Genomic DNA, 12,087 nt, shown 5'->3' on the forward strand with positions numbered 1-12,087 from the left:
TGTCAGCCATGGCTCAGTGGGCAGCACACTCGCCTCTGAGTCAGAAGGTTGTGGGTTCAAGCCCCACTCCAGGCTGACACTCCCAATGCAGTGCTGAGGGAGCGCTGCACTGTTGGAGGGGCAGTGCTGAGGGAGCGCTGCACTGTCGGAGGGGCAGTGCTGAGGGAGCGCTGCACTGTCGGAGGGGCAGTACTGAGGGAGCGCCGCACTGTCGGAGGGGCAGTACTGAGGGAGCGCCACACTGTCGGAGGAGCAGTACTGAGGGAGCGCTGCACTGACAGAGGAGCAGTTCTGAGGGAGTGCTGCACTGTCGGAGGTGCCGCCTTTCAGGTGTGACGTTAAACCGAGGCCCTGTCTGCCCTCTTGGGTGGATGTAAAAGATCCCACAGCACTATTTTGAGGAAGAGCAGGGGAGTTGTCCTGGGGCCAATATTTATCCCTCAATCAACATAAAAAAACAGATTATCTGGTCATTATGACATTGCTGTGTGTGGGAGCTTGCTGTGCGCAAATGGCTGCCGCATTTCCCACATTACAACAGTGACCACACTTTAAAAAGTACTTCATTGGCTGTAAAGCACTTTGAAACGTCCGGTGGTCATGAGAGGCGCTATATAAATGCAAGTCTTCCTTTGTTATTAAACGACAGACAAGGGAACCGAAATGTTTCTCAATGAGCCGGTAGAGTTTACAGGATGTGAAGATTGTTCTCAGCAGTCTGTCAAATGACCTCTGCGAGTGAATTTGTTTTATAAAAATAAAGGCGCTTTGCTTAACCTACAAGCAGACAGCCCATAGTCTGTACTGTGGTCGCCATGGTGACATTCTCTGTGAGAGGGGGTCGGGAGATATTCTGTCACAAGGGGCTGCATTGACTCAACCTTCAATCCTACAGGGTTAATATGAGTAGTGAGCACTGTCCCTGGACCACAGGAGCTACTTATTGTCGTCTCCCCGGGACCCCCGCTGTATAACCGCACTGGGTCACTCACTGGTTGTTAGAGAGAGAGAGAGACACGCACACACTATTAGAATTACACAGAGTGTACAGCACAGAAGCAGGCCATGGGGCCCCACGGGTCCGTGCCGGAGTTTATGCTCCACACCAGCCCCCTCCCACCCCTCTCCATCACCCCATCATCATATCCTTCTATTCCTTTCTCCCTCGTGTGTTTATCCAGCTTCCCCTTAAATGCATCGATACTATTCTCCTCAACCCCTCCCTGTGGCAGCGAGTTCCACATTCTCACCACTCTCTGGGGAAAGAAGTTTCTCCTGAATTCCCCATTGGATTTATCAGTGACTGTCTGATATTGATGGCCCCCAGTTCTGGTCTCCCCCACAAGTGGAAACATTTTCTCTATGTCTACCCTATCAAACCCCTTCATAATTTGAAAGACCTCTATCAGGTCACTCTCTGAGGTCTGTCCTTTCAGGTGGATGTAAAAGATCCCATGGCAATATTTTGAAGAAGAGCAGGGGAGTTATCCCCGGTGACCTGGCCAATATTTATCCCTCAATCAACATCACAAAAACAAATTATCTGGTCATCGTCACATTGCTGTTTGTGGGAGCTTGCTGTATGCAAATTGGCTGCCGCGTTTCCCACATTTCAACAGTGACTACATTCCAAAAAGTACTTCATTGCCTGTGCGGCACTTTGGGACGCCCTGAGGTGGTGAAAGGCGCTATATAAATGCAAGTCTTTCTTTTTCTTCCTTGGATACAGTTCCTCACTTTTTCTCTCCTGCCTTTTTCTGGGGAGCCATTCATCGCGTGTGGGATGACGAGAGGTGGGAGGGGGCTGGTGTGGAGCATAAACCCCGGCACGGACCCGTGGGGCCCAATGGCCTGTTTCTGGTCCGTATATTCTGTGTCATTTCTTGCATCAAAACCGACTATTCATTCATGAATTGGTGTTTTGGGTCTATTCGAGTTGTTTTCACCAATCCCCGTGCATTGAGTCGACCAGTTACATCGAACCACTTGTTTCTCCAGTAACCTGTCCTGTCGGGTATCCCTTATCCAAGCACACAGCTAATGAGAGTAAATCAACTCAGTCTTCCCACATTACAACAGTGACCACACTACAAAAGTACTTCATTGGCTGTAAAGCGCTTTGAGATGTCTGGTGGTCATGAAAGGCGCTATATAAATGAAAGTCTTTCTTTTATTATCACATTTCTTTGTGGAAGCTTGCTGTGCACAAATTGGTTGCCGTGTTTCCCACATTACAACAGTGAGCGCACTTCAAAACGTACTTCATTGGCTGTAAAGCACTTTGGGAAGTCTTGAGGTCATGAAAGGCGCTATATAAATGCAAATCTTTCCTACTTTCTTGATCAACCGTGGGACAATTGTTGTAGAGCCTGAACCCCCCCCCCGCCCCACATGCTATCTGGAACAAGTTTCATTTGCTGAGCGGGTCACGAGTGGATTATTTCAGCCCTTCTCAGCTGAAGGAAGTTTCAGCTCTACGGCAATTCTGATTGAAATCAGTGACCTCTGAACCCAGCACTCCTGGGTATCTGTTATTCTATATATAAAGCCCCCCTGAACCCCTCGATTGGATTCCAACCTGTAACTCACTCCCAGGTATCCGTTATTCTATATATAAACCCCCCGAACCCCCCGATTAGATTCCAGCCTGTAACTCACTCCCGGGTATCTGTTATTCTATATATAAACCCCCTGAACCCCTTGATTGGATTCAAGCCTGTGACTCACCCCCAGGAATCTGTTATTCTATATATAAACCCCCCCGAACCCCTCAATTAGATTCCAGCCTGTAACTCACTCCCAGGTATCTGTTATTCTATATATAAACCCCCGAACCCCTCGATTAGATTCCAGCCTGTAACTCACACCCGGGTATCCATTATTCTATATATAAAGCCCCCCCCCCTGAACCCCTCAATTGGATTCCAGCCTGTAACACACTCCCGGGTATCCGTTATTCTAAATATTAATCACACCTCCCCCTGCCTTCCCACCCCTCTCTCCATCCCCCTTCCCCATTTCGCCTCCCCTATCCAATGTTCCCTTTAATGTTTTTTGGGGGTGTATGGCCCCTTTAAGGGGCTGTGCGGTCCATTCAAATTACCGCGCAGCTTAAAGGGACCATTGCCCCCCCCCCCCCCCCCCCCCTCCCTCTCCCGCGTTTCCAGGTTCTGGAAGGTTCTGCCATATGTTGTGCTTTTTTTATCCCCTGGGTCCTTCCTTACTTAATTAAATATGTAGAATGCAGCTATCCAGCTGCCTGTTTATATCTGAAACAGCAAACTCCGGATTGTTAAAAGTGTAATTACACAACATTTTTGTCACAGGAGTATTGTATATTCTCTTGGAAATAAAATAGGCCACAGTGAAATTAAAATACCCCAGGTGTTGTGTGATATTAAGGGATAATGAAACTCTAAAACAGTAAGAAATGAATATTAATGTTGAAGAGAGCCTATGTACGGAGCAGTGAATAGTGCGAAACCTGATTCTTTTACAATCCCTATCCGTCTTTTCTCTAGAACAGACAATTGACCTGATAGAGGTCTTTAAAATCATGAACGGGTTTGATAGGGTACGTGCAGAGAAGAAGTGGTGAACCTGTGGAATTCTCTACCACAGAAAGTTGTTGAGGCCAATTCATTAAATATATTCAAAAAGGAGTTAGATGAAGTCCTTACTACTAGGGGAATCAAGGGGTATGGTGAGAAAGCAGGAATGGGGTACTGAAGTTGCATGTTCAGCCATGAACTCATTGAATGGCGGTGCAGGCTAGAAGGGCCGAATGGCCTACTCCTGCACCTATTTTCTATGTTTCTATGTTTCTATGCTTGCACTTGTGGGGAGACAAGAACTAGGGGCCATCAATATCAGATAGTCACTGATAGATCCAACGGGAAATTCAGGAGAAACCTCTTTACCCTGAGAGGGGTGAGAATGTGGAACTCGCTGCCACAGGGAGGGGAGAGGGGCGAGAAGGGGATGGAGAGGGGAGGAGGGGGGGATGGAGAGTGGGAGGGGGTGAGGAGGGGCATGAAGTGGGGGTAGAGGGGGATCGAGAGGGGGGAGAAGTGGAGGAGGTTGGAGAAGAGGGAGAGGGGAGTGGAGGGGAGAAGGAATAGGGAGAGAAGGGGGAAGAGAGGGGATGGGGAATGGAGGGGTGGGGAAGAGTGGGGAGGGAGGTGAGGAGGGGCATAAAGTGGGGGGAGAGGGGAGATGGGAGGGGACAGGGAGAGAAGGGGGAAGAGAGGTGATGGGAGGGGGATCTATTCTGTCCAGACCCCTCATGATTTTGAACACCTCTGTCATCTCTCCTCTCAACCTTCTCTGCTCCAAGGAGAACAACCCCAGCATCTCTAGTCTCCCCACGTAACTGAAGTACCTCATCTCTGGAACCATTCTGGTAAATCTTTTCTGCACCCTCTCCAAGGCCTTCACATCTTTCCTAAAGTGCAGGGCTCAGAAATGGACACAATACTCCAGCTGGGCCGGAACCAGTGATTTATAACTTCCTGCCTTTTGTGCTCTGTCTCTATTTATAAAGCCCAACAACCTCATCAACAACCTCATCATCCTGCCCTGCCACCTTCAAAGATATATCCGTAAGTCTCTCTGTTCCTGCACCCCCTTTAAAATTACATAGGATTACACAGGATATACGGCACAGAAACAGGCCGTTCGGCCCAACCAGTCCGTGCCGGCGTTTATGCTCCACTCGAGCCTCCTCCCGTCTTTCCTCATCGAAATCTATCAGTATAACCCTCTATTCCCTTCTCCCTCATATGCTTGTCCAGCCTCCCCTTAAATGCGTCGATACTATTCGCCTCAATCTGTGGCAGCGAGTTCCACATTCTCACCACTCTCTGGGTAAAGAAGTTTCTCCTGAATTTCCCATTGAATTTCTTGGTGACGATCTTGTATGGATGGACCCGAGTTATGCTTTTCCCCACGCGTGGAAACATCCCACAGTTTGTACCATTTAGAGATGTGAAGAGAACGTTTGGATTGGGACTGCTTCCCCTGGAGCTGAGAGGTGTATAGTCTCGAAACCTGCCATGCAGAACTCGGTCCGATTGTCCCGGCTTCACGCTGAGAGCTGGCACTTCAATCGGCATCCCCCGGCCGTTGCCATGGTTTCAGCTCCCGCAGGCTCAGACGCTTCCCGATTTGACGTGTCGTTATTAGTCAGAGAGTGAATTCCAGCTCCTCTTTTAAAAGAATTCTTTCCTTTTATGCTACTCCCCAGCGCATCATCCCGACGCGTCCTGTGAAAACACGCCTGACCCCAGGTTGAACTGTAACCGAATCAAATGGGTGCCTGGGCCTTGGGTGTGATGGCGAGGTCACAACTTCAACTCCTTTCACAACGGCAGCCGTCGTTTCCCGGTCTAGCATCTCACGCTGAGCTTAGGTGGGACTGATCGCACGATGGCTTTTCACCCAGGACTTGTGAAACTGTACCCCAGTGAGAGTCAGTGTGTGTGGGACCCGTACCCCAGTGAGAGTCAGTGTGTGTGGGACCTGTACCCCAGTGAAAGTCAGTGTGTGTGGGACTGTACCCCAGTGAGAGTCAGTGTGTGTTTGGGACCCATACCCCAGTGAGAGTCAGTGTGTGTGGGACTGTACCCCAGTGAGAGTCAGTGTGTGTGGAACTGTACCCCAGTGAGAGTCAGTGTGTGTGGGACTGTACCCCAGTGAGAGTCAGTGTGTGTGGACTGTACCCCAGTGAGGGTCAGTGTGTGTGGGACTGTACCCCAGTGAGAGTCAGTGTGTGTGGAAATGTACCCCAGTGAGAGTCAGTGTGTGTGGAACTGTACCCCATTGAGAGTCAGTGTGTGTGGGACCCATACCCCAGTGAGAGTCAGTGTGTGGGACCCGTACCCCAGTGAGAGTCAGTGTGTGTGGAACTGTATCTCAGTGAGAGTCAGTGTGTGGTTGGGACCCATACCCCAGTGAGAGTCAGTGTGTGTGGGACCCGTACCCCAGTGAGAGTCAGTGTGTGTGGGACCCGTACCCCAGTGAGAGTCAGTGTGTATGGGACCCGTACCCCAGTGAGAGTCAGTGTGTGTGGAACTGTACCCCAGTGAGAGTCAGTGTGTGTTTGGGACCCATACCCCAGTGAGAGTCAGTGTGTGTGGGACTGTACCCCAGTGAGAGTCAGTGTGTGTTTGAGACCCATACCCCAGTGAGAGTCAGTGTGTGTGGGACTGTACCCCAGTGAGAGTCAGTGTGTGTTTGGGACCCGTACCTCAGTGAGAGTCAGTGTGTGTGGAACTGTACCCCAGTGAGAGTCAGTGTGTGTGGGACTGTACCCCAGTGAGAGTCAGTGTGTGTGGGACTGTACCCCAGTGATAGTCACTGTGTGTGGGACCCGTACCCCAGTGAGAGTCAGCGTGTGGGACTGTACTCCAGTGAGAGTCAATATATGTGGAACTGTACTCCAGTGAGGGTCAGTGTGTGTGGACCTGCCTAAATGTGAAACTAATTCGCGGGCTCCATCTGGTGAGTTCAGTGCAGCAAGATATTAAGCTGAACGGTTCTCTGGCATGCTGGCTAGTATAGGCTTTGTGACCGTGAGAATGGAGGCCTTTGCTCTGCTGTCTCAATGCATTCGGTGAAAACAGGCGATTAATTTCTCCGCTTCTCTCATTCCCTTCCGTCCTGGACCCTTCCCAGGGGCTGAGCTGTTATTGAACCAGTGCGGACATCGGTAACTGCTGCCTCTTGGAACGTTGCCCTGGGATCGGAAGCACGTAGGCTCTCTGCGTGGGATCAAGCTTGTCAAGGAGGGTTGGAGGAGACCCAGGGGCGTTAGATGACCCATTGCTTGCTGTGTCTGAACCGTGGGGAGGCCACAATAAAGGAACGCTCCAACTCCCAAAGGTTTGCTCCCGGTCAGCCATGGCTCAGTGGGCAGCAACATTGGCAGATGTGGGCATCGCTGGCAAGACCGGCACTTATTGCCCATCCCTCAGTGCCCCTGGAGAAGGTGGTGGTGAGCCGCATTCTTGAACCGCTGCAGTCCGTGTGGTTTATTCTTATTATTGTTTCTTGTAGCGGTTTGGTATAATGGAGTGTCTCGCTGGGCCATTTCAGAGGGCAGTTAAGAGTCAAACGCATTGCTGTGGGTCCGGAGTCACATATAGGCCCAGACCGGGTAAGGACGGCAGATTTCCTTCCCTAAAGGACACTACCAGGAGTAGGCCATTTGGCCCTTCGAGCGTGCACCACCATTCAATAAGATCATGGCTGATCATTCACCTTTCCTGCTTTCTCTCCATACCCCTTGATCTCTTTAGCCGTAAGGGCCATATCTAACTCCCAGGGAAGATACTGAAAGTGACAGAGGAACTTGGTGAAAATTGAATAAAAAGGACAAAGGAAAATAAAGAGAGAAACGCACAGAACAGAGAGAAACGGCGGGGAAGAGGAACATTAAGTTTCAGTGTGTGTTAACGAGTGATCTAAGCCAGCCCCAGAATGGCTCCAACACTTTCAGCCTATTTTTGCTCATTAGCACATTGAAGATTAATTGTTTTGCAGCATCTCGCGGTCCCCCGGCCTGATTCGCGATCCTACCTGCGAGTGATGTTGCGGCAGATGAATGTAAAATGCATTGTGTAATTAGCCGCTGCAGCCTGCAACACGGCAGCTTAAAGATCAGCTAGGGAGCCCGTGTACAAATGTCAGCACTCACACTCCGCACTCACACTTTCATTAACATTCACAGCAAAGGCATCTCCAACACTTTGCCGTTCCGACCTGTCTGGGGACCGACAGCGAGAGTTTTGTGTCTTTCTACTTCAATGCTGTTCAGTAATTATTTAGAACGAGTGCTAGAATCTGCCGCCACTGATTCATTATGCAAATCGCTGCCTTAGCTCTCTGCCCTCTCTCGCCCACCCCCTGCTTTGTCTTGTGCATCTCCGACAAAGGATCTGCTCATCGGGAATTCAGAAGAATGAGAGGCGATCTTATCGAAACGTATAAGATTATGAGGGGGCTTGACAAGGTGGATGCAGAGAGGATGTTTCCACTGATGGGGGAGACTAGAACTAGAGGGCATGATCTTAGAATAAGGGGCCGTCCTTTTAAAACAGGTGAGGAGAAATTTCTTCTCTCAGAGGGTTGTAAATCTGTGGAATTCGCTGCCTCAGAGAGATGTGGAAGCTGGGACATTGAATAAATTTAAGACAGAAATAGACAGTTTCTTAACCGATAAGGGGATAAGGGGTTATGGGGACCGGGCGGGGAAGTGGACCTGAGTCTATGATCAGATCAGCCATGATCTTATTAAATGGCAGAGCAGGCTCGAGGGGCCAAATGGCCGACTCCTGCTCCTATTTCTTAAGTTCTTATAACCTATGTCAGGTCCCAGCTGGAGTATTGTGGGCAATTCTGAGCACTGAACCTCAGGAACAATGTAAAGGCCTTGGAGAGGGTGCAGAGGAGGTGTATCAGAGATTGCAATTATACAGGGCCCTGGTGAGACCACACCTGGGTATTGTGGACAGTTTTGGTCTTGACACAAAGATTAGTGGGAAAGCGGGTTGTGTAGAGGACACAGGGAGGCTGCAAAGAGATTTAGATAGGTTCAGCGAATGGGCTAAGGTTTGGCAGATGGAACACAATGTCGGAAAATGTGAGGTCATCCACCTTGGAAAAAAAAAGGGAATATTATTTGAATTGGAAGAAATGACAACATGCTGCGGTGCAGAGGGACCTGGGGGTCCTTGTGCATGAATCCCAAAAAGTTAGTTTGCAGGTGCAGCAGGTAATCAGGAAGGCGAATGGAATGTTGGCCTTCATTGCGAGAGGGATGGAGTACAAAAGTAGGGAGGTCCTGCTGCAACTATATAAGGTATTGGTGAGGCCGTACCTGGAGTACTGCGTGCAGTTTTGGTCACCTTTCTTAAGGAAGGATATACTAACTTTGGAGGGGGTACAGAGACAATTCACTTGGCTGATTCCGGAGATGAGGGGGTTACCTTATGATGATAGATTGAGCAGACTGGGTCTTTACTCATTGGAGTTCAGAAGGATGAGGGGTGATCTTGTAGAAACATTTAAAATAATGAAAGGGATAGACAAGATAGAGGCAGAGAGCTTGTTTCCACTGGTCGGGGAGACTAGAACTAGGGGGCACAGCCTCAAAATACGGGGGAGCCAATTTAAAACCGAGTTGAGAAGGAATTTCTTCTCCCAGAGGGTTGTGAATCTGTGGAATTCTCTGCCCAAGGCTAGCTCATTGAATATATTCAAATCACAGATAGATAGATTTTTAACCAATAAGGGAATTAAGGGTTACGGGGAGCGGGCGGGTAAGTGGAGCTGAGTCCACGGCCAGATCAGCCATGATCTTGTTGAATGGCGGAGCAGGCTCGAGGGGCTAGATGGTCTACTCCTGTTCTTAATTCTTATGTTCTTATGTACCAAGGAAGGATATACTTGCCATAAAGAGAGTGCAATGAAGGTTCACCAGACTGATTCCTGGGATGGGGGGATTGTCCTATGAGGAGAGATTGAGTAGACTAGGCCTATATTCTCTAGAGTTTAAAAGAATGAGAGGTGATCTCAATGAAACATACACAATTCTTGCAGGGCTTGACAGGGTAGCTGCAGGGAGAATGTTTCCCCCTGGCTGGGGAGTCTAGAACCAGGAGTCACAGTCTCAGGATAAGGGGTCAGCCATTTAGGACTGAGATGAGGAGAAATTTCTTCACTCAGAGGGTGGTGAATCTTTGGAATTCTCTGCCCCAGAGGGCTGTGGAGGCTCAGTCTTTGAGTATATTCAAGGCCGAGATCAATAGATTGTTGAATATTGAGGGAATCGAGGGATATGGGGATCGGGCGGGAAAGTGGAGTTGAGGTAGAGCAGCCATGATCTCATTGAATGGCGGAGCAGGCTCGAGGAGCCGAATGGCCGACTCCTGCTCCTATTTCTTACGTTCTTATGGGGGACTTCAGTTAGGAACAGTGGTTGGAAAAGCTCAGCCTGTTCTCCTTGGAACAGAGAAGGTGATGAGGTGACCCATTAGAGGTGTTCAAGATGATGAGAGGTTGTGATTAAATAAATATGGAAAAAATATTCCCTCTGGTGAGTGAGTCATTAAACAGAGGTCACCGATTCAAAATAATTGGGATAAGATCGAGAGGGGAGATGAGGAGAAATGTTTTCACTGGGAGAGTTGTGGGGATTGGGGGCCGCTCGGCCTGACCAGGTGGTGAGAGCTAATTCCATCAATAACTTTACACGGGAGTTGGACAGGTCCTGGAGGGTGACAGGGTTAGGGACACACACGGGTGGGGGAGGGGGACTAGACACGACTGCTCTCTCACAGAGCCAGCGCAGACACAATGGGCCGAATGACCTCCTGTGCTGCAAGATTCCAGGAATCTATTCTGCGTTCAACGATATTTTTTTTCCTGTAATGTATAAAACAGAATATATCAGTCCATTGCTTTTTGTCAAAGCCCGCCTGTGAGCACAGACCAGAGAGAGCGGTCCGTGGAGAGAGAGAGAGAGAGAGAGAGAGGAGAGGGACAGTGGTTCATAGAGGCAGAGAGAGACAGAGACAGGGAGAGAGTGATCCGTGGAGAGAGAGAGAGAGAGTTGCAGAACAGTGAGAGTGCGATGACTCCAATCAAACCGTGGAGGTAAATTCACAATATTTATTCTGCTTTCAGCATAACCGGTGCAGAAGGACAATGACTCCGTTACTGGACAGATAATCCAGAGAAGGCGTTCAGTCTGTGCTGATAGTTCTAGCCTCTGAGTTCTGGTCTCAGACACCGGACTTCCATTGGTAGCTAAATAGGAAGAATATTAACAGTGTCGGGTTCAGTAGGTGATGCATATTGTTTGGCCTTATTAAAGATGTATATAGATTAATTGATTCACAGTGATGTGGGGAGCAGAGTTTTGAGGTGATGCAGTCGGGCAGTGGTTATGTTACAGGATTGGTGATCCAGAGATCATGAGTTCAAATCCACCCTGAGACAGTTTGCTAATTTAAATTCAATTTTAGAATCTGGGAATAAAAACCTGGTCTCAGTAAAAGTGACCATGAAGCTGTCGGATTGTTGAAAAAACCCAACTGGTTCACTGAAAATCTGCTGCCCTTACCCCGATCTGGGTCTATGTGTAAGTATATAACGAACTGGAGCAGGAGTCTGCATTTCGGCCCCTCGAGCCTGCTCCGCCATTCAATAAGACCCTGGCTGATCTTCGACCTCAACTCCACTTTCCTGCCCAATCCCCATCTCCCTGGATTTCCCGAGAGTCTAAAAATCTATCGATCTCTGCCTTGAATATATTCAGAGACTCAGCATCCACAGCCCTCTGGGGCAGAGAATTCCAAAGATTCACCACCCTCTGAGTGAAGAAATTTCTCCCCATTCAGTCTTAAATGGCCGACCCCTTATCCTGAGACTGTGACCCCTGGTTCTCGACTCCCCAGCCCGGGGGAAACAACCTCTCAGCATCTACCCTGTCAATCACGCTTCAGAATCTTGTATGTGTCAATGAGATCACCTCATTCTTCTGTGACTCCCAATGCTCCCTGTAATTTTTAGATGATTATATGCATGGTCCCTTTAACCGACTGTGAGGTCCAATTAAAAGCCTGTGAGCGGTGTGATAGAGCGCCACCTAGTGGGCTACTGCTGTAATGACCATAAAAGGTCATGCGGCAAGGTCATGTGATCACTTCTGTTGGGCGCCACCTTGTGGGATGTGTGTGTGTGTAACGTTATCACAAGCAGCCTGCACGGGACCTCCAGACCCCGTGCGGCCACGCAGCTTAACGGGATCGATGGTGACTCCAGTCCGACATCAATGTGGTTGATCTGACTCTCACTGGCCCAGCGAGGCACTCCATTAGTATCAAACCCACTACCAGCGGCTCACCACCATCTTCTCAGGGCAATAAATGCTGGCCTTGTCAGCGATGTCCACATCCTGAGAATGAAGAAACAGAGCTCTCCGGTCAGAGAAAACAGCCAAACGTCCCATGGCCAAGTGGGCAGCAAAGCGAGATGGGGACTGACAGAAATTGGGAGACATAAGACGTAAGATGCAGAGATGGT

At 49.3% G+C, this 12,087-nt stretch overlaps 1 protein-coding gene across 3 annotated transcripts in view; it reads right to left on the bottom strand.

The window, feature by feature from the left end:
- The window catches only part of LOC139233915 (sorting nexin-11-like), a 368,480-nt gene that overhangs the window by 203,395 nt on the left and 152,998 nt on the right, over positions 1 to 12,087 (bottom strand). Inside the window, exon 9 of one of the 3 annotated variants that reach the window (XM_070864575.1) lies at positions 10,757 to 10,809. The exons of the other annotated variants lie outside the window; for them this stretch is intronic. Coding sequence (XP_070720676.1) covers positions 10,785 to 10,809 — 25 coding nt within the window. The 3' untranslated portion in view covers positions 10,757 to 10,784. Of the gene's footprint in view, positions 1 to 10,756; positions 10,810 to 12,087 lie in introns of those variants that run through there. 3 annotated transcript variants of the gene reach the window in all.

The sequence above is a fragment of the Pristiophorus japonicus genome, chromosome 21 (genome assembly GCF_044704955.1).
Source record: "Pristiophorus japonicus isolate sPriJap1 chromosome 21, sPriJap1.hap1, whole genome shotgun sequence".
Taxonomy (NCBI): Eukaryota; Metazoa; Chordata; class Chondrichthyes; family Pristiophoridae; genus Pristiophorus; species Pristiophorus japonicus.